Here is a 24,070-nt window from a genome sequence, read left to right on the forward strand (position 1 = left end):
TTTTTCCGATTGGAAAGACAATCCTGTGGGCTTAACATTCCTGGTTTCTCTGGAGGTCTGTGGGCTCAAGCACCTTCATGCTATGCCCCCAATATATTACTATAGTTATATAACTAACACACATTAATCAAATTCCAAAATGTGTCATTAGAAAGAAGACAAACTAAAAATAAATTCCTGTTTTAAGACAGGGTCTCACTATGTATACATGGTTGGACTCATCAAGCTGGCCTAAAACTTGGGATTTTCATGTCTGCCTAGAGATGTGATTACAGATGTGTGCCCCAACACCTAGCTCAAGTAATAAATTACGCTAACAAATTAAATAAGGTTGTTAATAAAGTATAGCATGTTTAAAGTTCAACCCTTCATCAAAATACTGACATTGTTGTTATGTCTTGAAACTTTTGGACAATTACAAAACAATGAACAAAAACACAGAAACATCAGGAATGTATCCTAATGTAAAAGATAGACTCAACTGACAATTAAATGCCAATTTGGGATAACTGACTATAGCCAATGTATCCCTAGATGAAAAATACTGATATTGTAGGACTCTGTGCATGGGGAAAGGATAGAGAATATACAAAAACTATTTTCTACTCAATTCTGCTACAAACCTAAAAGTATTCCAAAAACAAAATTTTATTTTAGATAATATACAAGTTCTGAGAATGTCTGTTAAATCGGACTTTAAAACAATTAATTAATAAAATGTGACTATTATGTTCAATGGTGACAATAGCTAGTTAAAATCATTAGAGTGATAAACCATTAAGACATCATGTGCTTTTATAGTTGGGAACTTTAGATTTTCTTAAATTGTGTATTTTGTACTTCCCTTAGGTAACTACAAAGCAGAGAAAACACCTGCAGTAATATAAATGAAGTACATGTTAGAAATCGGGACGTTCTGTCCTAAAATACTATTTAAAAGATACTTTGGGCAAATCACTTCACCAATCGACATTCTGAGTCATCACTTTTAACACGTGCTACCTACAGTGTACCTACCTAGCACAGTACCCGTTTCAAAGTGAACATTGCAGAAATGGCGGTTACCAGGCTAATTTAAACCACATGAACTATAACATCACTTTAGCTCCAAAACATTTAGTGATTCCACACATCACTTATTTTATAAAAGACTGAATTACCAAAGCATTAACAGTCATATCGGTACTCATTTGTTATCTAACAAACAGATTTGTGCAGGGATGATGTGAATCAAAGATGAACAAAAAACAAACCTACCTAGTTAAGGGACAAGCAGAGTAAATATGTAGCTAGCACTTCAGTTATTAGAGGAAGAAACTGCCAAAAGAAAATTCAAAACTATAAGAATTTACCTTTTCTTTTGCCAAACCACTTTCTGGAAAGAAAACAGAGAGTGAATATTCATAGCCACATCTTTGTAAATGATCTGCCACCAGTGAGTTAGAAGCACCTATTAGGAGGGCACTCCCTTCCACTGGAATGGATGGAGGCTTCACTTCTCCACTCAATACAGGATGCATCAATTCATGAATTAGCTGATTTCGGAGTTGTGTCTAGTGTGAAAATTAAAAAAAAAGGAGATACATTTCACATTCATAATTGAAAAACACAGTTCTGTCATATTAATTGAACTCTTTCTTTCATTTTCTAAATGACTCTAGATTCATGGGCATTAGGTAGGAAACACTTCCTTCACAATTTGTCTTATCCCTCAGTGGACTTGGGCAAAAACTTTCTTTCCCTAGCTCCCACACCCACTGTCCATAGACCATAACTCGACTTTTCTAAAAGCATTTCAGCTGCTTATGACCAGGAAATCAAGTCAAGGGGAAAATTCTGCCACTTCATCCCAAATGTGAATTGTAGCAGTATAATTCAAATAAACTGGGAAATTCAAGGTCATCCTTGGCTCTATATATAATTCAAGGCCATTCTGGGTTATAAAGACCTTGTCTCAAAAAAAAAAAAAGTAGTTAAAACTACCTGTTACATAATCATGAGGACTGGAGTTTAGATCCTAGTACCCGTGCAACAAAGCCACCCAAGTGCCCTGCCAAGACAAGGGATTGGACAGCCTGTTGTGGCCTGCCTGCACATATAAGCACACACACCTACATATATGCACACAAAATTATAACAAAACCCACAAAACAAACAAAAAGCACCCTATACCTAAATTACTTTGCAATTGACTATAAATACAAATTCTTTTCAAATAAGAAAATGGAACATAAACTAAGCCACTAAAAATTCTATAAAATTTAAAAGTTCTAACTTAATCTACATCAGTCATTGAACTGAGAAAATAAAAATTAGCTAAGTTTGAGAAAATGACAATTAGCCCTGCCTTTCATCCAGTAGGGCTAATAATGAATGCTACAGCTGTAAAGTGAACAAGACTTCCACAAAAAGGTTACAGATAGATATCCATTAGTCAGTAGCAAACAAAACTGAGATATGAAGTCAAGGACTATCAAATCTAATCTGGAGTATGATAGGCCCAGGAATGAAAAGATTGTTCAATATTATAGATTAATGAAGTGTAATCAATCCAGTGGTTTAATCCAGTATCATTAATTGGTTAATGAGTTCATCAGAAAAGATAAAGCCTTTCTAATATTTCAAATGAGAGCTCAGGACATGGGTCAGTTGCTAAAATATTTGCTGTACAAGCATGAGAACCTGAGTTTAATCCTAGCATACACATAAAAAACTAGGCATGGTTGTGAACACTTGTAATCTCAGCACTGGGAGAGGAAGACAAGAGAACACCTGGAGCTCACCAAGCAGCCAGCCTACCCGCATCAGTATTCTTAGGTCACAGTTGGGAGAACCTGTCTCAAAACACAAGATGGATGGCTTATAAAGACAGGAATACACACACGTGCATATGCAACTGCAACTGCATACGCAGGAGCCAGAACACACAAGGGCAAAACCCCAAAATGAACATTCAATGACATGAAAATACCAAAAAAAGTAGTTTTACTATATAAAAATTGGACATCGATATTTTAAAGCCAAATTAAAATAGAACACTGATAAAGTACTGCAGCAAAAACGGGGGAAAAAATCAATAGTTTCTATTAAACGTTTCTTAAAATACTATCACCCTAACCATTCTCATGGAAAAATAAATATAAATGGCCAGAAAAGTACAATGAACTTAATAATTAAAGAAATGAAACAGAAAATGATTGAAGCAATGAGATTTTTCTTCAGTGTTACATTGTTAACAGGTGTAAGGGGCAACAATGGAACATGGTCCCAAACTGTTTATGAAATATAAATTGTAAAAACCGTTTCAGATCGATTAAACTGCTAAAAAAATGCTCATACCCCAAGGCATAATGGCACTGGCCTGTAACCAAGCACTCAAGAGACAGAAGCAGAAGGAACATGGAAAACTAGCCAAAACCTACTCATGCCTTTTTACTCAAAAATGGGATTTCTCTATGGTAGAAAGAAAAATGACAGGCACGATAGATCATGTACAGATTTTAGTAGAAGCTAAACATTCAATAGGAGACAGCTACATAAATGACCTTTGACTAACCAATACGAATCTGCTGCCACTGAAAACAAGGATTTCAAGCAACTTGAGGAAATAGGGAAAGGCCCATCATATAATTTAAATGTTAAAATGATACACACACCTCATACCAGTTTGTGGTTATAAAAGAAAGGATTTTTCTCCCTTCTGGGTTTTTTTTTTTTTTTTGTATTTTCTAGACAAGGCTTATATATTTTTATAAAGTTAATAAAAACAATTAGTGGGAAATCAGGCCCACCTTTGCTTAATTTCCAATTTTAATGTAAAATATATTTCTGAAAGGTATACTATAATGAAACCCATTGAATTAATTCATTCCACACCTTGCTGTTACCTACATTTAAAGTGCACTAATAGATATTTGCTATCCATATTAAATATTCACATTCTAATATATTTAATTTTGATTTACTATTACTGAGACAGGATCTCACTATGTAGTATTGGCTGACCTGGAACGGGCTATTTGGCCAAAGCTGCCCTCAGACTCAGAGCTATGCCTGCCTCTGCTTCCCAAATGCTGGGACTGAGGGCATGGACAACACACCTGGTACATTTCTCAAAACTGTTACACAGTAAGCAGTAACTTCTTCATATTTTCTATGTAGTGTCATCCAAACAGATTCTAAAACCACCTATTACTTCTGAAAAGTGTAAATGTAAGTTCTGGGTCCATTATTTTTTAATTATCAAGGGAATAGGTTTCATTTTGATGTTGTCATACATATATACTGGTGTACTCTGCTCATATTCATGTCCCTGTTACCCTCCCCAGTACTGTCCTTTCCCCACAATAGTCCCCCTTTTGCTTTCATTACATACAAATAACATGGTCAAATCTGGATTGTAAGCAAGATTTGTAACAGCAACTTATTCTTATTACAATGTTTTCACTATATACATGTTTTGTGCTACTTTAATGTCAGTTCAATAAATAATAAAAATATTATATGGTCTTTAAGATGACTGAAACTCGACATTTTCAAAATGTAACTCACCAATACAATCTATATTTTAGTAATTTAGAAAGTCAAGCTGTGGATGAATTTAAATATGGAAACTACTGGCAAAGGTTACACTTGTAAACTATGGACAGTCTGCTTAAATCTGATACCTTAAGTGTGTCCAGTATACCCCGATCCTTAAACGTCTGGTATAGCTTTTTGCGCAGTTCATCTTGACTCAACACATCACACTTGAGGGACATGGCGGACTGAAAGAGAAAATGATGAGTTACCTAGCAGCAAAGGGAACCTGGATGTCAGAAGTCAGTCCAGTGACCTCCCGGGAAGCCCTAAGATGCCTAGCAGAGCTTTAAGGAAGATAAATATGGAACTCCCTTTCTTAAAGCCCCTGGGAAGTGGCAGGTGGAACTACCTGAGCCATTGTTATCTGCTTCCTCCCGAGCCCCGCCCTCTACGGCCAGACTGCGTGGGCCAAGCCAGGCCTTGGGTGGCGAGGGAGCCCCTGACCTCCGAGCCCAGCCTCTGTCTCTAGGGACCCAGAGGAACAACGAGCTGAGCCTTCAGCCCATCACTCCGGCAAGCGGGCGCACTTCCTCGCGCAATTCGTAAGGTTGGAAGGGGCAGTGAGCTAGGAGGGATTCTAGACCAAAGAAAGTCGGAGAACAGAAGAGGGAGACCTAAAGCGGCCGCTCAGTAGCCTGTTCTCCGTGCTCCACTGCTCACGCAAATGCAGCTCCCAGCGTCCGCCGGCCCAAGGAACCGGCCAAACGGACCCGCCACAGGTTGGAGCGCTGTGACGCACGCGCGAACTCAGGTCGCTCGGCCACATCTCGCGAGAGGGGCCTCGATCTCGCGGGAGTGACTCGGCTTTCCCGGCTGAAAGTAGGCAGCGCGGGTTTCCGAGGCGGGCCTTCTTGCTGTCGGCTTCTCCCTACAGGTAGACTTTGGAGGGAAGTGGGTGGGGGCGGGCGTTCCGGGTCTGCGAGAGACGTCCCAGGCCCCGCGTGATGCGGATGTTGTTCTTGTATCTCTATCCTACCCTGACTCGGAACATCAGAGACAATCTCCGGGGCCGCTTAATCACTGTTCTCTCGGGAGATACTGCCCCTGTTTCCACTGGAAACGGCCTCAGTGCTCTCGGAGTCTTGGCGTTCTCGAGGTCAGTCAGTGAGCCCATTAGATCTCCTCTGCAGTGCCATTGCAGTGGTCTGTTCCCATTAAATGCCAGTAATGCCCCATCCCTGCACACACCTGTCTCCGGATTTTGACAGATGCTCTCAGAAGCAAAGATCTCTCACCTAGTTGAGAACCACAGAGTTTAATTTAATAGAAAACCCCCGTTGTGTGTGTGCTGTGATGAAGATGAACCAACTGCCCAGAATGCCTAGCTCAGATTATACAGATCCCGGCCTGGTGGTTCATCTGTAATCCCAACACTAGGAAGACAGGCAGGAGTATTGCTTAAAGTGCGATGTCAGATTGGGTTATGATGTACCTAAAGAAGAAAGTGAAAATCTAGGGCTGGGGAATGTAGCTCAATTGGAGCCCTGGATTAAATCCCAGGCACCGCACTGAAAAACAAAACCCCCACAGTATTGGTGGAGGCAGGACGATCATAACTTTAACATCATCCTTCACTACATGGCAGGTTGGACACCTGCATAAATGAGAACCTTTATCAAAAAAGAGAGAGAGAGAAGAAGAAATTAACTTTAATTGGAAAGAAAAGAAACCAGAATCCCCAGAAGCAAGAGGAAAAACATTGCAGTCAGTGAATTAAATGATGACTACAAAGTCTTGTGGACTGAATAGTTTAGCAAGAAAGGTGGTTGCAGGTGGATGCGATTGAAGACACCTCTATAGGGAGAGTGTGATTTTTCAGTGCCTTGACTGGTAAAGCTTTTGAGCAGAATAGTGAAAACTGTTCTAAAATGATGCTAACGTGTTGTAAACACTGTTTTGAAATAACATCAGTGCCCAAAGATATTTGAACTCTTCACCCCTGTCGTTGGTCCCAAAGTTAAATAGAAGTGGATTTACTGGCCTCTAAAAGCCAACATAACTTTACTTGGGGGTGAGGGCATTGCTCCTGCTATCTAGGGACATTCTCCCATTAGAGATCTGTCAGTAGTATTCATAGACTCCTCACTGCACCAGACATGTTCCATGCAACACCAGTTTAGTTTTACAGCCTATAATTTGTGGAACAAATGAAACCACTGCTGTCAGGAATACGGGGCAGTTTCTGGAGGTTCCTCTGGTTCCCTAACCTAACCCCAACCCTCCAGAGACTGTAGAGAGAGTTTCTGTAAAAATGAATGCCTTTGAACTTGGGTGTATGAGTTTTCTCTTGTATTTGCCGCTAACTTAAAATGATTAACTTCGAAAGGATTTCGGAGTGCATCCTCTTGCTCTTTCACTGGAGGTATTCCATCCACCATCCTGAATGTTTGCTTCCCGATAACTTCGGATGACAGCCCAAGGTTTGGCCTCTAGAGCAGTTTAGAATAAGTCTGTCAAGTCCAGAGTTAGCAAATACATGACCTCATGCACATACTGCACTCCCCTAAACCCATAGTTGACATGAATAATTGATCACAGTCATTCACTGCTGACCACAGTTTCTCAGCACCAATTCCTGGCAGTCATGCCAGCTGATTAGATTCTGTTCTCAAGCCTTTGCTGTCACTAGTGAAATCCCTTTCTACTAAACATTGCATTGTATTTCAATAATATACTGTACCTCTATCCACCAAAAAGACACTTCCCTCTTAGTTTAAAACACCCTTAGTTCCTTCTTTTGCACTTGTTTTGTTTGTTTGTTTGTTTGTTTCCAGAGCATTCTTTGTTAAATCCCACCTTCTCCCAACACATTGTTTATTGTATCCATCCTTTTAAACTCTGATTCCCAGAACTAGGTACCTTCTGCAGAGAATTTAATGAAAATGACAGCAGCACTTTCCCCACCTCGCTAGGAAACTGTCTTATTCAGCTTTGGTTGTTGTTTGTTGTGTATTTTAGATTTTACTTTGTTTTAAATTGTATATGTGTGTGTAAGGGCAAGTGAGTACAGGTGCCCACAGAGGCCAGAAGAAGGAGTTAGATCCCCTAGACCTGGGGTTACAGGCAGTTGTGAGTTGCCTGATGTGGGACCTAGGAACCAAAGTTGATGTTTTCTTCTCTGGATATACCCGTTTTACCTGTTTTTGAAAATAGGAATAACATTTACCTATCTCTTAGCATATAGAACCTTTCTATGCCTGTGATTTCTTTAATGTCACTTAACAATAGATGTAGATTTGTTGCTCTAAGCATTATAATTTGCTAGGACCTGAAGATTTGTTTCATTTGAAATGCCTAGGAATTTTTCTAATGTCTATTTTGGCTTGCTGCTGAGAAGTCATGCTTTATAACAGAGAAAATAGAAATTAAGCAGATTTGCATCTTCAGTTATTTCAGTGTGAAATCAGTGCTGGAAGCCCTGCTTTTCCTAAGGGTAACCTACAAGTGCATTTGCTTTTCTTAACATATCTCACACACTTAAGTTCTTTTATGAAATTTGCTTTTTTTCATGCAGCATGGATGGCTTTGAACACGTCATCTGCCTGTCTTGACTTCCCCAATGCTAGGATTGAAGTGCCTGGCTTAATCTCTCTATTTGAGATCAGCTAATAAGAACCTTTTTATCCACAGGAACCATAACATATTCAGAAGTTCAGATATTAGGATGTGGAAATCTCCAGACAGGGAGGATCATTAATCAGGCTTACTTGAGCTAGGCATTTTGAAACCATCCTGGATTCTTCCTTTTTTTCTGTGCCCCAATATAATCATCCACCAAGTTATATGTGCCCACCTCTTCAAACTCTCCTTGTAGAGAGATGCTTCCGGGGTCTCTAGGGCATTGAAGAAAATGAGCAGACATTGGTCAGCATAGGCACCTTTAGCCACAACAGTTACTTTGTGTTTGTTATTTCTTATTTTGAGAGAGGTTCTCACTCTAGTTCAGACTGTTCTGGAACTCAGTATTTAGTTCAAGTTGGCCTCAGAGCCAGTAACCTTCCTGTGTCAGCCTCCCAAGTGCTGGGAAACAGGCATGAGACAGCTTGTATTGTTTTATATGTTGGATCTCTAAATAGTAGTACTTGTTTTGTGGGGTTGAGAAGGTGCAGAGGATTTATAGAGTTTAGAATAGTTGATCTAGAGTTGAGCTGCTCAACTGGAAGTGCTAGCCCTGCACAAATATTAGTTCAAACTAATAAATTAAAAATTTAGTTCTGCAGTTATACTAGCTTTATTTCACATGCTAGAGATATCCATATTAGACTGTACGATTGTAGAACATTTCTACCTTGGCAAAATGTTCATTAGCGTGGACAACAAAGATGTGTCACCTTTACCCAATACCCAGTGTGAGGTAAGCCTGAGAATAGTTGCTAAAAGATTGTAGATGCTCATTTCCAGAGTTGAAATGCTGCTTGCTTTCTTTTACATATAGGATCTAGGTTGAATGGCATTTGCACATGAAAGTAGAAGTGGGGACTATTTGATAGAGAGCATCTGTAAGAAGGAAGCAACAAGACAGGGCAGTGAAGAAGTGGGGATGATCAAAGTTCATTGTGCATGCATGAGGATGTCCTGGGAAAGCCATTGTTTTGTGCAGGTAATAAGTTCTAAGGGAAAGATGTCTCACTGCCCAGCTGGGTAAGTTGTAAGAGAACCCTCATATGTCTGTCTGTCTTCTGGTTCCTATTTTTATCTTGTGCTATCCTTAGACACTATGCTTCTTTAGCATTTGCACAGCCCATGAAGGACCAACTGTGGGGTATGATGTAGGTTATCTTTCTTGTGCACGTGCTTCCTTCTGCTGCCTGAGGGCCCCCTCCTATGCTTAAGAATATGTGTGCTAAGCCAAATAAATCCTGCCCTTGGCAAACTGCAGCCTTGCAGCCTATTCTAGCAAGAATGCTTGATATCATTGTTTAGTAAGTTAAAATTCCAAGTTCTCCTTTCCTTTCTTCTGAAACTTCTACAAAGTCTCCCTAGCCTTGCATAGCTTTTCTATTATTCCTGTTTATATTTGTTTCTCACTTTTATTATTGGACTCTTTCTTTACCTTTCTTCTAAAACAATCAGCTGTTTCTGGGAAGGACTAAGTAGTAAATACTTTTGCTTGTGTGTGCTAGATGGTCGCTGTTACTGATGCTCACCTCTTCCATTTAAGAGAAAAAGAAATTTATAGGCTATAGTAAGAGGATGTGTGAGGTTATATTTTGGCCTGCAACCTGCAGGGGTAGGCCCCCGTCCAAGATAATGTTCTAAATATTAATTGTGTCCAAAGAATCCTTTGATTGTCTTCCATAGTCATACCCTTCCATTTTGAACTAAAAGTGTTTTGTCTTGCTTTCTCCTTCATTAGGAAACACATTTCAGATTTCTTTGGATTTCATTGATTTTTCTGTGTGAATCAGCAGAAGACCCAGAGAGTCTTGGTGAGTTGTGGTCTCTCATGTCCTCAGATGTCCAGGAAGTTACTAGTTGTCAGAGCCCAATGTCGTCCTATATTCTTCCATGTTACTATACATAACATACTTGTTGTTAGCCAACCCTCCTTCAGAATTTTCTGCTTCACCTATGTTGGGTTCTGTAAGAAGCTTCCTAGAAGCATCAGTAATGTAGCTTCAGTGTTTCCACTGTTGTATAGATGAATCAACAGGCAGGGAGATTAAGTTGGTGCCTATGATCACATTGCAAATAAAAGTCAGAGCCTGGCTTTGTGTAAATCCAAAGCCTTTGTACTGAAAATACAAGTATAATAAAGTCCACCAATCTACCAACTGATAATTTCTATTGAAAGCCATGGAATAGGGCTAGTGCAGTCATTAGCCACCAAAACCTGACAGCCTGAGTTTGATCCCTGGAACTCTCATTGAGGAAAGAAATGACTGACTCCCATGTGGATGCTGTGGCACACCCCCAACACACACAATTAACAAATGTAAAAAAATGTAATGTAAAACCATGGAATAATTAATTTCTGCCCACCCTACCCCAGTCTCTTAGTTTTGTTATTTGTTGTATTGAGACAGAGTCTCTCTGTTACATAGTTCTGGCTGCCCTGGAACTTGCTATAAAGGTCAACCTAGCCTGGAAATCACAGAGATCCACCTACCTCTGCCTACCTTGTGCTGGGTTTAAGGCTTGTCTACTATTCCCAGTAAACTGTTTAATAAATTAGTGTATGAAAATACATATCATAGACCTTTGCATTTTCAGAGACTTAAATTTGCAGCATACATCCTTCTGATAGAAAGAAGACAAATACACTGTATAATCTGTGAATAAATTTTACATTATCTCTTTTATAAAAATGTCTGTCGATGGGAGAAGTCATTCTATAAATATGATTCTCTTATTGGTTAATGAATAAAGCACTGTTGGCCAATAGGAAAATAAGATAGGCGGGATGAGGAGACTAGGAGGAGAGGAGTAGTAGTAGGGAGAAGATCCAAGATGAGGATGGAGAGAAGAACGCCAGCCCCTCTCTCCGGTAAGATAAGACCACGTGGAAATACTTAGATTAATAGAAATGGGTTAATATTTAAGACAGAGCTAGCTGATAAGAAACTAGTAACTGGCCAACAGCATTATATCAAATACAGAGTCTCTGTGTGTTCATTGGGACTGCTGTGGAGGTGGGCCCAGACTGGCAGAGAAAAACATACTCTAACAGTCTGTGGTATAACTGGGTTTAACTTCCTCTGAAGGGTGTGTCCTGAACGTTTCTGAGGCAAGCTAATTATTTCCTTTGCCTTTTCTACTTTTTATTGTACTTACCTAACTAGCAACCCCTATTTGTCTTTCCAAGTGTTAGTATGAACACTAACCAGTATAGTCCAGCTTAAGCCAAATATACTCCATCAAATATGGAGACCCTCAAGTCGAATGTTTCAAAATTTTTCAATCATGAGAGTACTTATATATTACAGATTTTCCATTTTCCTTCAGAAGATATAGTACATTGGGTGCTAAAGGACATATCACAGATATTTAATATGTATAGTACAAAAGTCATATGCCTATGCTAGTATAGCAGAAAGCAGACCATGTTGCCAAATTTAAGTAAGAAAACATAAAATAATAAAGTGAGCTGGGAGGTAGTTGCACACATTTTTAATCCCACCACTCAGAAGGCAGAGGCAGTCAGATCTCTGTGAGTGCTGATCTTTGGCCAGCCTGATCTACAGAGTGAGTTCCAGGACAGGCACAGCTACAAAAAGAAACCCTGTCTCAAAATGTCAACAAAAAAGAAAACTAGAATTCTATACTTCATGCTAATCAGTTTGGGTCATGGTATTGGGGACTAAAAGTGTTTGGTTGGTTGTTTGTTTTAATTTGATTAGGAGCTATATATTGAAGACAATGTCTGGAAGCTTCTACTTTGTAATTGTTGGCCACCATGATAATCCAGTTTTTGAAATGGAATTTTTGCCACCTGGGAAAGCTGAATCCAAAGTATGTATGAAACCTTAAACTTCTTAAGAATTTTTAGGTTGTTTGTAATGTGTTTTAGAACTGAAATAGATCTGGAGACGAAGCAACCGAGATATAGCAACAATTAAATTAAGGCTTTCTCTGGAGTCCCACAGACTGGTAGAAACCAACGAGTGAAGATGTGTCACCCACTGTGAAATTCTTCTTAAGCATATGGAAATGTAGCCCACCTGTCAGGGGCCTAAAACAATTGTTACCTTAGAATGCTTCAATAGTTCATTCTGTTTCAGCAAATCACATTTTTTCAGCAGAACAGACATAGATCATTTTACACCTGAGGATTAAAAAAGAACCTTACTTCCATATGTTGTCCTATCATTGGGACTATAGCACTTCATATCAGTGGCTTTTGCAGTACTGCTTATACTGTCCCCATCCTACTGGAACCCAGGCTATGTCAGGAAACTAAAAGCAACAGGAGAGGTGACATTTACTTGTCATAATAGTTCCAAAAGGACAAACAAGATTCAAGAACCTAATACCCATCATTCAGAGTAAGCCAAGAAGTTGGTTTTTAAATGAACTGTAATGTATAATCTTAAGCAGGGGATACTTTTCAGCTATTCCAATTGTGCCACCAAAATACCAGAACCATATGTTCATATTATTTTTGTTGGTTATTAGTCCTGTGTTATTTCAAAGCTTTGTCTTTAGGAAAACACTTAAATTTTGTTTTGAGGTAGTGGCAGCAATAGTTCCACGCGAGTTACCACTCACATCCAGTGTCTGTGCACTCCAAAGGCCTATTGGGTAGCAGTACATGAAAACACTTTAATTTGACTTGGTCTTAGCACTTTCTCTGGCTACTGTCACCTTCTTAAAGCATCTCCAGTATGTGCCAATCCTTCTGAAATAGTCATCAGTTTACAGGCATGGGAAACATTGCTGAGGCACAAAATGTATCCATTTCTCTAAGGATTCAGTATCTTTGGCATGGCAGCATTAGGGATACAAACATACTTTAGTTGTGCAAGGGTTCCTGGGCAACTAGTGACCTTCCACCAGCCCCATCCTGGGAACAACCTCCTCAATAAGAAGGTTACATTACTTCCCTGTGGCTGTCATAGCACAGTTCTGAAAAAATGAGTGGCTTAGAACAGAAATGCATTGTAGCACAGTTTTAGGAGCAAATGTCTGAAATTGAGGACTTGGCAAGGCCACAGTCCTTTAGAAAGTAGTTCCCTTGGCTTGTGGCAGCATAATAGTAGTCGTCTGACAGCATTCTTGTGTTCATGTGTCCTAATCTCCCCCTTATTTTTCTAGTGGGGAAAGGATGTGACAGAGTTTCACTCTAACCCTGACTGGCTGGAAATTCCCTAGATAGCCCAAGATGGCCTCCAATTCATGGTTGATTCTCTGTCCTCAACCTCCTTAGTGCTGGGGTTACAGGTATGAACCAGTACAGTGAACCTTTTCCCAAGGGCATCAAGAACACTTGACTAGAGGCCCATTCTACTCCAGAGTGACCTCATTTTAACTAACCACATCTGCAGTGACCATCAGTTTCTAAGTAAGGCCATATTCTGAGGATCATATGCGTTTCCTCAAGGAGACACTAGCAACGGTTCCCAACCATCCTCATGCTACAACCCTTTAATTCAGTTCATGTTGTGGTGACTCCCGAGCATAAAATTATTTTCATTGCTACTTCTTTAATTTTGCTACTGTTATGAATCATTATATAAATATCTGATATGCAGGTGACCTTAGAAGAGCCTGTGAAAGGGTTGTTTGACCCCCAAAGGGGTCACAACCCAAAGGTCGAGAACTATTGCTATATATTACCTATATCATAGCAGGTAGTTTTTTGAAAAAAGAACATTATGAAAGGGAATTCTACAGAAGTAAGACAACATCCAGGTTGTAAATGTCCTTTCTACATATAGTAAGACATTACAACCTTCTTTACAGTTAGGCCATTTTGCCCAGGAAGAGAACACTCCTGGTTGTGACAGTATTGTTTTTACTATTGTCAGAGATGACCATTCATGGTTGGGGCTGAATATGACCTCCCTCTTCATCCCAGATCCCAAAGCCATGTAAACTCTTGTTCTGCAAGAAGCCTATCATAGTTTTTCACATCTATCTCTGCTGTTTCTGATCAGCTATCTGTTTCTGGCTATTGAGGATCCATGCATACCTTTGCATCTTTCCTTAACATCCACTTTGGTCTAGGAAAAGTGCCCTCTTTAATCTACATCTGCATACACAGACCTTCTCTTCTAGTAAGACATGGGCTTCCAGAAAGTAGGATCTGCCTTATTTCCCCCATTAAAAGTAATAGTCTCTTTTCATGTGATTAAATAGTTATAGAATTTGGTAATTGCCTTCTTCCAGCATTCAAAATGCAATGTTTAATATTTTCTTGAGGACATTTATTGACTGTTCCTATTGTTTGAGTGATAGATATCAAGACTAAAAATAATCTTTTATGTTTCATGATGACAATACATTAAGTAAATGCAAAGAATCCACCCCTAAGAAAAACATGTAAGTACAGAATGAAAACCAGGCCTGCTAGTGCATACCTGTAATACTAGCACCTGGGAGGCTGAGGCAGGGTGAGGAATTCAAGACAATTCTAGGCTGCATAGTAAGACCATATCTAAAATAAGAACACACGATGCACACAAATTGACAGAATTTCAGAATGAATTGTCTGTGGTCCCAAGACCATATGGAAATGTTCATCTTTCTCCATTCTGTCATTTAGGATGATCACCGTCATCTGAACCAGTTTATAGCCCATGCTGCTCTAGACCTTGTGGATGAAAACATGTGGCTTTCTAATAACATGTACTTAAAAACTGTGGACAAATTCAATGAGTGGTTTGTATCAGCATTTGTGACTGCAGGGCATATCCTTTCCTTATGTTGCAGATTGCTTTCTGTTGCTATTATAAACATTATGACCAAAACCAACTACAGAAGAAAAGGGTTTATTTAGCTTACACTTTCCAAGTTATACGCCCATTGTTGAAGGAAGTCTGGGCAGGAGCTCAAGCAGGAACTGAAGCAAAGACCATAGAAGAATCCTGTATATTAGGCTTGCTCAGGCTTATATTCATCTACCTTTCTTATACAGCCTAGGCCCATCTGCCTATGGATGGATTTTACTGCCCAAAATGGGCTCATCCCTCCTACATCAGTTAGCAGTTAAGAAAATGCCCCTCAGACATTACCACGAATACTTAACCAAAGGATGAGTTAGAAAACAAGAACGTGAAACATAAAGGCAGTCTCTGAATTTGAAAACTTCAAAGAGTCAGGCTGAGATAAAAAATTTTCCATTTATGAGGCTTTTTTTTGTAAACATGTTTTGTTTAATTGATACTGTTAAAGTGTCTCACATGTAAAACTAAGGTTTATCTGAACCATACCAAGAGCTATTTCACTTTATCTCTGTTTCCTAACTTTAAAAGATTACATTCTTCTTAAGGTAAAGTTACATTGGCTTTAAGCCAGCTTATATATTTAGCTTTGCCATCACAAAATACTGTTCATGTGACTAACATATAGATTATCTTATCAGATGATTATTTTAAATTTTTCATTTCTAATAAAGATTATGCCTTAATTTTTTCACATATGAGATTTATTATGCTTCATGATGTGAGGCAAGAAGATGGAATAAAGAACTTCTTTACTGATGTCTATGATTTGTATATAAAGGTATGGTATACTCTATAATTTAAAATAATCTGATTTTTAAAATGATAGGCTAGAGACATAGTCCTGATTAAGGCATAAAAATTGTTTCTCTTATCACTAGTAATTCCACTTTAGTGTTTTCTCACATATGTTATGAAACACTTATATTAGCTAAGGAACTGATGAGTTTTAACTTTATGTTAAAGGATTTGATTAAAAGGAATACAAGGCACAGTGGCAGATGTCTTTAATCCCAGCATTTAGGAGGATCGTGAGTTTGAAGCCAGCTGGGCTACCCAAGAATTTGAAAAAAAGAAAAGTGACTGTACTTAATAGCAGTAACAGTATAACTTTTTTTTTTAACTGAACATACTAGACATTTACCATTTGTTTACATAATTCAAAGGGCCATATAGATTATATTCACATTTATAATGAACACAAGGTAGATTAAAGATCCATGTTAATGAATATAAGCCATATCAATTATACTACCATTAGGTTAGCTGGTTAGCTGCAGGTACTTCTCAAAACTAAAATACTGGATTCCTGAAGAGGTGCCAGAAAGATGATGCATGCCTGTGATCACAGCACTTGGGAGGCAGAACCGGACGATCAGGAATTGAAAGTCAGTCTCAGACATATGGTGAGTTTGAGGTTGCTTTGGATTACATAATACCCTATCTCAGACAAACAGGTGTGGTAGCATAGGCTAAAATTTCAAGACCTGGGAGACTGTGGAAGAATTCCAGTGAGATTAATGCTAGTCACAATTCAAGGCCAGGCTAGGCTACAGAATGAGAAACTGTCTCCCAGAAAAATTTTCTTTAAGGAGACTTTTTTGTTTTTGTTGTTTGTTTGTTTGTTTGTAAAGATTACTGTTGTATTTTTTTGTCTCTTTGTAGGGCTGGGGGGGCTAGGCTGAGGTGGCACCTGCCATGATATACATAATGGAGAGAGGGCTATGCAGCTTGCAGGAATCAGCCCTCTTCTTCCACCATGTGGGTCCTGGGATACAAGTCTGATTGCCAAGCTTGCCTTTAGGCACTGAGCCACTTTGCCTTTTTGAGACAATATCATGTAACCCTACCTGGTCTTGAACTCACTATGCAGCTAAAGCTAGCCTTGAATTCATGATCCTCCTGCACTTCCCAAGTGCAGAAATTACAAGGGTATATACCTACACCTGACAAAGATGTTATAATTTAACACAAATGCCCTAGGTGTACTTTTCTTCCTGGGTGTCTTTCTCTTTAACCCTCCTGATTACACTCTATATTTAAGTACCTTTTTAAAAAATCTGCTTCTTAAAAATATTAATAATGAAGCACTTTCGATGAAAATTAAAAATAATACTCAGGCTATTGTCTTGCTAAATTTTAAGTTCAAATGTAAATTTCCTTTAGCAACCTGATTTATTAGCCTCTTTCCTTTAACAGACTAATACTTTCTTCTTTCCTAGTTTGCAATGAATCCATTTTATGAACCCAATTCTCCTATTCGATCAAGTGCATTTGACAGAAAAGTTCAGTTTCTTGGGAAGAAACACCTTTTAAGCTAAATGGAGAAAAACTCTGAAAGAGTATCACCATCATGGTGTATACTCAGGAATGTGTGCACTGTAAGTCATCTGAAATAGTCTGGAAAACTTTCACTGAAAATTGTACATTTTCATGTTGATTATCAGCATTAATATTTGCTTGTGAACAGTGTTATTTATAAGGAGCTCTTTACCAGTAATTTTAAACATCTTTATTTAAAAGCTTGAGAATGAACTTTTGACTTTTCTGATTGAAATTATTTGATCTTAATTTATTAATTCAAAAGCACATGTCATAGTTAATATTTGTTACATGTATTTAAAATGAAATGCTTCTGCAGACATGAACGAAATTGAGTTACTTAGACTTTTAGAGAGATTCTTTTAAAATGCATAGTATACTACAGTACCAAGAAGCTGAAGCAGAAAGCCTCTGCAATGCCAAGTGTTACATGCCTGCCTGCTTCTAAACCCTAGACCCATATACACTGGACCAGTTACAGGCCACCGCAAAGTGTGTTGCCTCTGTCACCTTATATTCTTGTGTTTCCTTTTTCTTAGTAAACTAATAAAAGTTTAATGAACTTGTTCTATCAGTACTTAAACATGTTGTAATACAGCTTTGGTATTGCTAATAAAAGCCTGTGTCACACTAACATTTGCTCTTAGCCTTTTAGGCTATATATGGAGTGGGAGGTGGCAGACGTGGCCTCTTCTATAAGAAATGTTGGTTTGATTTTACAAGAACACATAGGCATGGAAAAACAAGTAAACCAGCTTTTCATGTACACACTGGAAGACTTTTTCTATTCTAATTTTTAGGTAAGTAGTTATAAGCCTTCTTGTAGCCTTTTGTGAAGTTACCATCACTCTTTGATTTCTTAAATAAAAATTTACATTCAAGGTTGTGGTAGTTAAATACCTACTTTTAAAATGCAGTCAAACACCAATACTTTCTAAGTCCCATTTCCCTACTGAAGTCTAAAAACTAATATGGCATACCTTAACCCATTTTACAACTCAGATCACAGATCACCTCTCACTAGCTGCTAAAGGCACTCAGGTAAAAATTTAGAACTTGAGGCTGGAGAGATGTTACTCAACAAATAAGAATATGTTCTGTTCTTGCAGATGACTAGGGTCAGCTTCCCAGCACGAAGGTGGAACAGTTCTAAAGGGATCCAATGCCTCTGGCCTCCCTGAACACCTGCACTTGCAGGCACATACTATTAACAATAAATCTTTGTTACATTGAACAATACTAATAGGAGAGACCTAGATACATACTTATTATCATATACAACTTGTCTCACCCTCAATGAGCATATAACCCACACCTAGGGAGATGCTTTAATTCCAGACAACCAGCCACAGCATTCACATTACAGCATGAAGTCAGGAGTGAGACTTGGCTTCTAGCCCTGGAAAGCAAAGGGCACCTTGCAAAGTGCCTTTTTTTTTCAGGCTTATGAGGGCAAGATGGGAATTAGGACCACTCACCTTGTGTGTGTGTATTGCAAAGAACTAATTTTCAAATGTGACTGTCAAGTAGCTCAAGGGAAGGTCCACAGTGACTGGGACCTCAGAGTGTTCAAATAGGAAAGCACCTTTCAGGCATAGAGGCATGGAGCCAGAACCTGTGTAATGGCTACAGCATTAAGCAAACTCATCTGACAAGTCTTAGATCTGATAGGTAATATCCCGACTAGTGTCTGTGTTGACAGTAAATTTACAGTATACATTTATCCTCCAAAGTTGATCCAAAAAAAAAAAAAAAAAAAAAACCCACAAACCTGTTTGTGTAGCTGGAAATTCTTAGGGTACTTCACTCAGTATCATCTGTTTTTGGTGTATTTTTAATACATAGGCACTATTAAGTATTCTGTACATACTCCTCTCTCCCCCTGTGACTAATTTTTAAAGTTTGACGTGTGCGTGTGTGTGTGTGAAGTTTAGAGGGAGGGTACATATGCTATGACACAGGGTTTCTCTAACAGCCCCGGCTATCCTGGAACTCAGTTTGTAGACCAGTCTGGCCTTGAAAGCAGAGATCTGCCTCCCAAGTGCTGTAATTAGAGGTGTGGGCCACCCAAGGCCTGGCATGTTTTAATTTTTAAGACTCTCATACTTCCTAGTTGACAGTCTATAGCATCCCAGAAACCACAGATTGCCTAGACTGCCCTTTTCTCTAAGAACTTACATTGGTCCATTTTTTTTTTCTACTTAACACTTTACTATTCTTGGAGAAAACTTGCATCATGGCATTATTAGATTAACATGAAAGTTAGTGTAGAGATGTAAAACAGTTTAGAGACAAGGAATGTCTGAGATGTTTTAATTTCAACTACAAAGTTTCTCAGAAGGGTAAAAGCTGAAAATTTTTTGTTCAAGTGGTCAAGTGGCCAGCTGCACCTTTATCACTTAAAACGGAGCTTACATGGAAGGCTCTATATAACTACACAGCTTAACCTTAGCTAGATATGACTACTGTAATGAAAGTCAGACACCATATGGCAACTCCACCAACAGGGCCTCTCTCCTCAGGAAGCAGTGATGAACCATGACAGTTCCTCCTATCTATCTGCTGTCTTCCTGGGCACCTGCTTATCACTGCTTCTATTGCAACACACCTGCTTATTTTCCCATCTCATGCTCTTCTTTATTATCCATCTATGTCTAGGTAATAATATCAGCCATCATTGCACCCCTGACTTTCCTCAAAAGAAAATGCTATCTACATCTAACTCATGCTTTTCTTTCAATGTTAGCTAGTTTAATGCCAAGGCTATCCCTTAAGGTTTTATTCTTAAGGTATGTGTAATAAATTGGCCAGTACTCATGGTACTCCTTTAATACACAGTGTGAAGCTGGGTACTTTCTCGATAGACACAAAACTTCTTTGGATCACTGCTTGATGCCTAGCTCTAACCTTCTGAAAGTCAGCTTTAAAAACCAACTAATATAAACCTTCAATAGTAAACTGAAAGTTATGAAAATATTTTTTAAAGTTAAAATGTTTTTAAAAAAAAAGTCATGGGGTTTTGCACACATGAAATTCCTGTGTCTGGAGATAGAAGCTGGAAGGTCAGGACTTTTAATGTCAGCTTCAGCTACAAGAGTTTGTGTCTCATTAAACAAACAAAAGCTAAAAGGACATTCAATCTACAAATAAAAAAATACATCACTGCACTGACGAACTCAGCAGCTGTGATTACCTACACAAGACTGGGTGCATTGATATTCTACTATGGAGGAACTCATGGGTCCCACCCCCTTCCCTGAGGACTTACTGGCAGTTAAAATTTGCTAAGGAGGGGCTCATGAGGCCCCCTACCCCTCCTCAGGATCTGTAGGCAGTTGATGGTCCCTTGAGGGGAGAGGAAGTCATATTCCTCATTGGTATAGGCACTGATAAAGTTGCCCATACTACTGTTAAATACCTATCCTCCAGAAAGTAACCCTCAATACACATGTGTCTGTGTATAGTAAAAACCTCAACATATCTATAGGCTGAGTTATGTCCCCCTAAAATTCATATTGAAACCTTAACCTCCAAAACCTGATTGTGTTACCAACTTGACACAATCTAAAATTATGTGGGAATTCCCAATGGTTGATCACCTTGTGTGAATGGAAGTGAAAATACCCACCCACTGTAGGTGACACCATCCCCTAGGCAAGGGATTCTGGACTGTGTGGACATTGGCGTCAGGTCTCCAAGAAATTCAGAACAAATAGCTATGACTGTATTCTCGTATCTATAATAAAATCCTCAACCACACCTTTTCGTGGTCATATGCTCATTTCATTCATCTGGTGCTTGAAACCCAAGAGGGTATATATGAGCTCCCTTTAAGGAACTCCACCTCTCCTAACAGAACCAAGTTGCTGATCTGACTCTCCCATATGTATGGATCATTTGTTTCTGCTGACTTCTGCCATCCATCATATTTGACTCCAAATTCTAGAGTTCACCTCTTCAGCTGCTTCTTCAACAAACATGCATGTTTTGCTCTTTTGTGACTGTTCTTGAAGCTCAAGCCATGATAGAACTGTGAGCAAGAATAAACCTGTTCTTCTTTAAGTTGCTTTTGTTAGAATATTTAACCACATCAACAGAAAAATTAAAAAAAGAAAAAACTAAAAATGTGACTGTTTAATGCAGGGCATGTTTAATGCAGGGCCTTTGAAGAACTGATTAAACTGAGGCCATTTGGGTGGGGGCTTAATACAGCCCTATTAATAAAGGATCAGGAAGGAGGTCAAGGCCAGCCTAGACTACACTGTCTAATAAATCTATCCATCCAGATACATACATACATACATATGTACATCAATGGAAGTTCACTGTAGCATGAGTTTGAATTGCCCCAATTGAAAATGTTCCCATATGACAAAAACTGTCCCTCCTGCTAGGAAATTATTTTTAAAAACTTAAGCTTACTGCAATGATTTGTTTCCTCTTAGTTTCCAATGGGTTTGGTCAAGAAAGACACGGATTATTTTTTCAAATTCTACCACCCCCCAATTCCCTGCCTAGGAATTCACTCTCCTACTCTAGTATGTCCTTAAGTATAAGGAAGGGTCTTAATCATATTTTAAGAGCAGTCAGGCTAGAATTTGATTGGCATGCTTCCACAGGACTGTTGTGTTGTCAGTGATACCTCATATGAAATCAACTCATGAAAGAATTGCTTACGTGAGGAAAGCCTCAATTGAGAAAGTGCCACAATAACATCAGGCAAGCCTATAAGGTATGGGAGGGCTCAACCAATTGTGGGTAAGGTCTGGTGGTCCTGAGTTCTGTAAGATAGCAGACTGAGCAAGCCAGTAAGCATGACCCCTCCATGGCCTCTGCATCAGATCCTGCCTTCAGATTCCTGCCTTGTTTTTAATTCCTATCCTGACTTCCTTAGACGATGTGGAAGTGTAAGCCAAATAAACCCTTTCCATCCCAAGGTGCTTTTTGGTTATGGTGTTTCATCACAGATCATTGCTGCAAGTTGTCTTTTTAGAATAAAGTTTTGAGAGTAAATCACTGAATAGTGACAAAGATACCAAGGAAATACCTGCATAAATCCAGTTGCCTTCATTACCCTCTCAGGAAGTACAATCCTGAGCTGAAAATACAGCTCACCTGTCATGCCTTTAGACATGTCAGCACAGGCTCATGCCTGTAATTCCTCACCTAGATGGTGGAGGCAAGAAGAGCAGAAGTTCAAGGTCAACCTGAAATACTTTTTTAAAAGCTAGCTCCTTTGTTGGGAAGGGGAATTTGTGTGTGCCACACAACTGAATAAATTAATGTGATAGATTCGAATAAGAAAAGTCATCTTAAAGAGATGGTGATCAAATCAAAAAGCATTGCAACATAAAGAAACACATTATATTTTAATCTTTAATAGTACTGCTACAGGAATTTACTTCCTTGGACCAAGAATAGAATGCTAATTACATAAAAATATACACATATAAAAGTAATTCTCCATTTTCTTGGGGGGGGGACAACCTAAGTGTAATTTCTAGAATAGTCAAGGTTTTTGAATTACAATTCAATTCTTGGTCATCTTATTAGCACTAACATTTTAAACATTAGACCACCATTACAATTTATAAATGTAAGGTGCCATTACTGAGTAAATAGATTTCCTCCAGAGTGCATGTGTCCCTTCTCCCACCAACTAATGAGGCAGCAATATTCATTCGTTAGTTGAATTTTATTAGTAGATGAACCCTCCTGCAAGTATGAATTCTCATTTCCACCTTCCTCATGTGTGTGTGCGTGCGTGCGTGCATGTGTGTGTGCGTGTTTGTAGAATGCACCGACCATCTCTTTAATGCCATCAACAACAAGATGAGTTTGGCTTGGGCTTTCGGTGCAGATTGACTGTGTCTGTCTGAATCAGGTGATCTGACCTATCTTCTGTAGCCAGAACTCTTCGAACGGCCTCCTCAAAGGCAGCTGCAACATTGGTGGAATCTTTTGCGCTCGTTTCAAAGTAAGGATAGTCGCCGTTGTCCCTGCACCAGGCTTGGGCTTCTTCTGTAGATACCTGCCGTTCATTTATGTCAACCTTGTTGCCCAAAATCACAAAAGGAAAGCTCTCGGGCTCTTTCACATCTGCATAATATATGAATTCTTTCTTCCAGTTGCTCAGATTCTGGAAGCTTTGTGAATCATCAACACTAAAAGTAAGCAGGCAACAGTCAGAACCTCTATAAAATGGCGTCCTCAGGCTTCGGAATCGCTCTTGACCAGCTGTGTCCCAAATCTGCATGGTAACAAAATGTCCATCCACCTCCAAATCTTTATTTAAAAATTCCACACCTATTGTGTGGAAGAGCTGGGAATCAAATTTATTGGTTACATATCTGTTCATAAGAGAACTTTTGCCAACTCCACCATCTCCAAGAAGAATTACTTTAAAAAGAGACGATTTTCCTGCCATTATTAATAGTATGGTTTTTTTTCAGAATCCTGTAAAAAAAGAAAAAGGGGGAGGTATTGTTACATGCATTTACACTGTTTCAATCCACACAATTCTAACAAAATCAACATTTAAATGAAATAAAAACACATAACCCCGATTCCTCTTTGCAAAGGAACTACCCAAATAATGAGTACTGTCATTTGTTGTCACTTAAACATGTACCATTCCCGATCCATTTTCATTATTCCCTAGAAATAACAGTAAAGTCTCATTCTTGCCCTTCCTTGAATCATAGCTAACTCCAAAGACCTTTCTGAGCCATCACTATCATAAACTCCTCCTAGCCCCAACCACCCTAAACTGATAAAGGTGGCAA

At 38.9% G+C, this 24,070-nt stretch overlaps 3 protein-coding genes across 4 annotated transcripts in view; 1 reads left to right on the plus strand and 2 right to left on the minus strand.

Moving 5' to 3' along the window:
* The window catches only part of Ofd1 (OFD1 centriole and centriolar satellite protein), a 52,018-nt gene extending 29,619 nt beyond the window's left edge, over window positions 1-22,399 (minus strand). The window contains exons 1-3 of one of the 2 annotated variants that reach the window (XM_051174882.1): window positions 22,333-22,399; window positions 4,668-4,766; window positions 1,353-1,553 (exon numbers count right to left, since the gene is read on the minus strand). In XM_051174882.1, the coding sequence (XP_051030839.1) occupies window positions 1,353-1,553; window positions 4,668-4,766; window positions 22,333-22,356 (324 nt within the window). In that variant the 5' untranslated portion in view covers window positions 22,357-22,399. Of the gene's footprint in view, window positions 1-1,352; window positions 1,554-4,667; window positions 4,767-5,195; window positions 5,250-22,332 lie in introns of those variants that run through there. The other variant, XM_051174883.1, reaches the window with a different exon arrangement.
* Trappc2 (trafficking protein particle complex subunit 2) lies at window positions 11,925-17,917 on the plus strand. Its single transcript, XM_051174885.1, has 4 exons — window positions 11,925-12,033; window positions 14,786-14,930; window positions 15,659-15,744; window positions 17,186-17,917. The coding sequence occupies exons 1-4, from the start codon at window positions 11,941-11,943 to the stop codon at window positions 17,282-17,284; spliced, it is 423 nt and encodes a 140-aa protein (XP_051030842.1). The 5' UTR covers window positions 11,925-11,940; the 3' UTR covers window positions 17,285-17,917.
* A 246-nt stretch (window positions 22,400-22,645) lies between the features above and the next one.
* Rab9a (RAB9A, member RAS oncogene family) lies at window positions 22,646-23,741 on the minus strand. The gene has a single exon (XM_051174884.1). The coding sequence runs from the start codon at window positions 23,710-23,712 to the stop codon at window positions 23,107-23,109; it is 606 nt and encodes a 201-aa protein (XP_051030841.1). The 5' UTR covers window positions 23,713-23,741; the 3' UTR covers window positions 22,646-23,106.
* Between the last annotated feature and the right edge of the window lie 329 nt (window positions 23,742-24,070).

The sequence above is a fragment of the Phodopus roborovskii genome, unplaced genomic scaffold (assembly GCF_943737965.1).
Source record: "Phodopus roborovskii unplaced genomic scaffold, PHOROB, whole genome shotgun sequence".
Classification (NCBI taxonomy): Eukaryota; Metazoa; Chordata; class Mammalia; order Rodentia; family Cricetidae; genus Phodopus; species Phodopus roborovskii.

Coding starts and splice junctions, on each gene's coding strand:
- Trappc2 (XM_051174885.1), top strand. CDS start 11,941: ATGTCTGGAAGCTTCTACTTTGTAATTGTTGGCCACCATGATAATCCA. Junction 12,034..14,785: donor CTGGGAAAGCTGAATCCAAA/GTATGTATGAAA, acceptor TCTGTCATTTAG/GATGATCACCGTCATCTGAA. Junction 15,745..17,185: donor TCTATGATTTGTATATAAAG/GTATGGTATACT, acceptor CTTCTTTCCTAG/TTTGCAATGAATCCATTTTA.
- Rab9a (XM_051174884.1), bottom strand. CDS start 23,712: ATGGCAGGAAAATCGTCTCTTTTTAAAGTAATTCTTCTTGGAGATGGT.